General features: G+C 44.6%; 1 protein-coding gene across 1 annotated transcript; it reads right to left on the bottom strand.

The window, feature by feature from the left end:
• Positions 1–544: 544 nt before the first annotated feature.
• Positions 545–3,794, bottom strand: dipk1b (divergent protein kinase domain 1B; the record flags this gene model as incomplete). The annotated part of the gene is made up of 5 exons (XM_080017359.1): positions 545–1,357; positions 1,780–1,956; positions 2,613–2,720; positions 3,289–3,423; positions 3,729–3,794. 5 exons carry the CDS (start codon positions 3,792–3,794, stop codon positions 545–547), a joined length of 1,299 nt encoding a protein of 432 aa, XP_079873485.1.
• Positions 3,795–4,017: the final 223 nt, after the last annotated feature.

Genomic DNA, 4,017 nt, shown 5'->3' with positions numbered 1-4,017 from the left:
CCAACAATGCTTCTCACATTTACACAAACATTTGAGCAATTTGAAAGTGTTGTTTGTATGGACCTTCTCAGTGCAGCCAAATTTTTGGTAGATTCATAGATTGAATGCATGAATCAAATAGCCAAACCCTGGAAGTGGAACCCCGATTAAATTGTTGTCTAAAATTGAGTGTAGTGTAGCCAGTGTACGTTTTTCCACGCCGGACCTTTTGATGGAGTCCTATTTCAAATTCACAATTTCCAAATTGTTGACTTAATTTCACAAGTGGTATATTCATATCATATGCCTCACAACACAAAGCATTTTGTAAAATAAAAAAACGAATATTTATAGAGCTACGAGCCCTCTTGTTTGTTTAATTCATCTGTTAATTCACAGTTGAATTGAATTCACAGTCATTGCTGCATAAAAGCGCAACATGAGTCACAGAAAACCTTTTGCAAAGTACCACCAGCAAAAACACCCCTGTCATACATACAGCACATTTGACGATCATTCAACGTCTGGAAGATTTCAAAGTACAACCCTGGCCAGTTTCTGTCTCTCAGGAATACTGTGTGTTGGAGATCTTCTTCCACAGGAGCGTCTTCAGGTTGTTGAGGACCAGCGAGTGGTGTACCTCCATCTGGCTGGCCAAGCCACTGAGCGTCATGCACGTGCGCAGCTGCTTCTCCAGGTCGCCCCGCAGGTCAGAGGGGGCCCCGAACAGCAGAAAGTCCTGCAGGAGCGCGCACACCTTGGCAAGGTTGGGTTGCACCACCTCCGTGTTACACTGCTTCACCAGGCGGTCGCACGTGGCCGTGCAGTCCCGCCCATACGTGCAGTCTGCGTTGGTCTCGCAGCGCCGGCCGCGCAAGAACCCGCGGACGACCGCCTCCGACGCCACGCTGCGCAGGTCAGCCATCTTGCAGTCGTATTTGGAATTGTAGCCCACGTGGCGCGGACTGGTGTCGCACATGAGGAAGCTGCCGTAGGAGCCGTGAAAGACCTCCTCCACAAACTCCAGCAGGCCGATGCTGATGCGCGCCCTGCGGGGCCAGGACGGCGCCAGCCAGCGGTTCAGGCCGGAGCTCAGGGTCTCGGGGACCAGAGCCTGCAGATAGCTGGGGACCTCCAGCCTGTAGAGAGAGCTGTGGGCCACAGGCTCGGTCACGTACAGGTCCCCGCAGAAGCCCAGCAGCTTGGGTGTGTGCTCCTTCTCCTGCAGCGCCACCATGAGGAGGAACTCGTTGATCTGGAGCAGAGCCCAGACAGACTTGGCCTCGGCTAAGGACACTTTGCCGTCCTGGTTGACGTTGGCCAGGGCGATGACCCGCTCCACCAAACTGGCCAGAGACGGCTGATCACCCAGGTTGGACTAAAGGAAGGAGACAGTCATTTTTATATCGTTCACTTTTTTTTTTAATTTCTGCTAATCTATTCCATGTTTCTAGTTTGCCATTAAAAATCCCCCTTCCACTCAATGGTGATAGTCATGATAGTACTCTATAATAACCTGTGTTTGAGTTACTTTACATACAGCTATATTTGGTACAAAGTTTCAACTCCTATCTTTGTCCTTTCTTTCACTTCTCTAAATCTCACGTGAAAATGTTCCAAATTAACCCTCCAATCCTCAAGATTGAAGGGTTCAGAAGGTTTATTAGCTCATGTTGCTTTAACCTTCCCCCAAAATTCTCAGGATACAGTCCAATCTCTCCACTCTAAACCCTCAGGAAGAATTGTCGAAATGCTCCCTGTATGTCAAAATTATTGTGTGAACATGTCAAACAGGTGGACCTTGAGGAAGCTGTGCAGCATCTCTCGGAACTCGTCCATGGAGGTTCCGCGGGTGGGTTTGTCGAACAAACTCATCTCCTGCCGCAACACGGAATCCGGGGCCCCGTCACCCTTTGCCGGCTCTTCAGTCCCGCATTTGATGACCACCGGCCTCTCCTTCCAGAGGCCGCTGTATACCTGCGAGAAACGGGATGTCAGAAAAATGTGAAATAAAATTTGAAAATGAGACGCGGCACTGGTTTGGGACAATGGCTAGAACGTGTCTTCTCAGGTAGAACTAACCAATGTCAATGAGAACCAATTTTTCCTGTTTTACAGACAAAAAGTCTAAATCTACTGAGCAAATACATAAAATTGCTTTATCATATATCATCCCTAACCTTCTTCCTATAATGTATCAATATTATTATATAAATGCATTAATTTCTTTTTTAAATATAAAATATTAAAAATCGAATTAAATATAATTATTAATCTATTATTGATATATTGTTTTTGTTATCATTGTTATTACTTTTATTATTACTTTCATATTCAACATGCAACTTGAAGTGCTTTACATTAATAGAAGACTATCAAATAATCACAATACAAAAAAAATAAGCTGAATGCATTTAATAAAATAGGTAAATATTATACTAATTTGCCGACTTGCGTCATCAATTTGGACCTCAAAGGATCACGATCATTTCTCAGCACATGATTTTCAATCATTATTATTCTGCACAATAGTTTAAGGGCACAATAGTTTTCGATCTTTTTTCTTTGCTTTTCAGTTTTTTTCTGTTACTTGTCTGCCATTTCTCTCGAGGAGGATGTGTACTACATATCACCTGATGAGTGGATGAGGTAGACATGCAGTGCTGGAGAGATAAGGTCCTCTGGTCGCACAAGGCCTTGCAAGACGAGCCTGAGATGATTCCTCTTCTGTAGTGGTCGCACTGAGACAGGAAGCAGGAAATGTGTCACATTAACAGCAGGAAATCTCAGAGACTATCCTTCAACTCTCCTGTCGCCTGACAAGGGTTTGGACTAAATCTGGACAGGGTGTATTTCTAATTTCTACAGTGTATCCAGCAGAGGAAAGGAGACCCACAGCCTAAAAGGTAATGCACAGAAAATGATTATTTATGTCTTAGCTGTTATGTTACAGCTTTCAGATTTAAAAAAATGGGCTTATGACTTTAAAAAGTCCTCCGTCTGTATGGTGCACTGGTGCCTAACCCGAGAGTAGCCTGTAACTTGGCCTAAAATCTATAATATCCCATCTATTGATGCTTACTTGCATCTTCAATGCAGATTTTATTCCAATGCAGTGAGTGAAAGGTTGTACATCATCACCAACTTAACAAATGACTTGACCCTATAATGTACCGTGACATATAGGTGAGCACCGCAACACTACAATATAGCAGCAGTATACAAAGCAATATTCTATATATGGACTGTCATTTCCAGGTATATAAACTCTATTAAATTTGGGTGTTTATCGCCCTTGAAGCTACTTACAATGACCATGTGGCAGACATGTCCCCGGCACAGCTCCGAATAGGAGGCATATTGCATGTAGATGACCCAGCTGGCGACCAGGATGCCCAGCCACGCCAGGAGCAGGTACTTCACCTTTATTGCAGGGAGGCGACTCTTCAGCATGGGGGAGATGAAAAATTCAGGCCTAAATGAACAGGCCTCTATATAGCTTTCCGATTGATTTTTATATAGACTGGGATGCAAACAACAATATCAATAAGCTGTGTTGTTGAATAGAACAAGAAAATGCACGGGGGACAATCATGTACGCCGGTCACACGGTATGAGGTTAGGTTATCCCTATAGGTTTGACCAAGGTGGGTGATAAGTGATGCATCGATCGGCACTGCTGACATTCATTCAATTTCTCTGTAAATATCTCTCAAATAAAAAACGAGAAATAATAATTCTGTCCATACCTGCAAGCCCTTAGACAGAGGGCAGAACACCACCAAATGGACCAACCTCCGCAGAGCCCTGGGCATGATGAGCTACTCCGTCTGGATGCAATGGAGAACTGGATCCTGGTTCTATATCACATCCCCGCTGGAGCGGCCACCCATTCAACTAACCCATCCCAAATCTCCATGAGCCCAGATGTATGTGTATGTATAACACAGGACATAAAGCTTCCTGGTCTATTGTCACACATGACACTCGTCGCGCTGCCCGAGGGAAAAAAAAAATGACCATCAATCCGTTCGTGTT

Source organism: Zeus faber, assembly GCF_960531495.2.
Source record: "Zeus faber genome assembly, chromosome: 17".
Taxonomy (NCBI): domain Eukaryota; kingdom Metazoa; phylum Chordata; class Actinopteri; order Zeiformes; family Zeidae; genus Zeus; species Zeus faber.
Note: the sequence above shows the minus strand (reverse complement) of the source record. Positions and strands in the feature narration are given on the sequence as shown.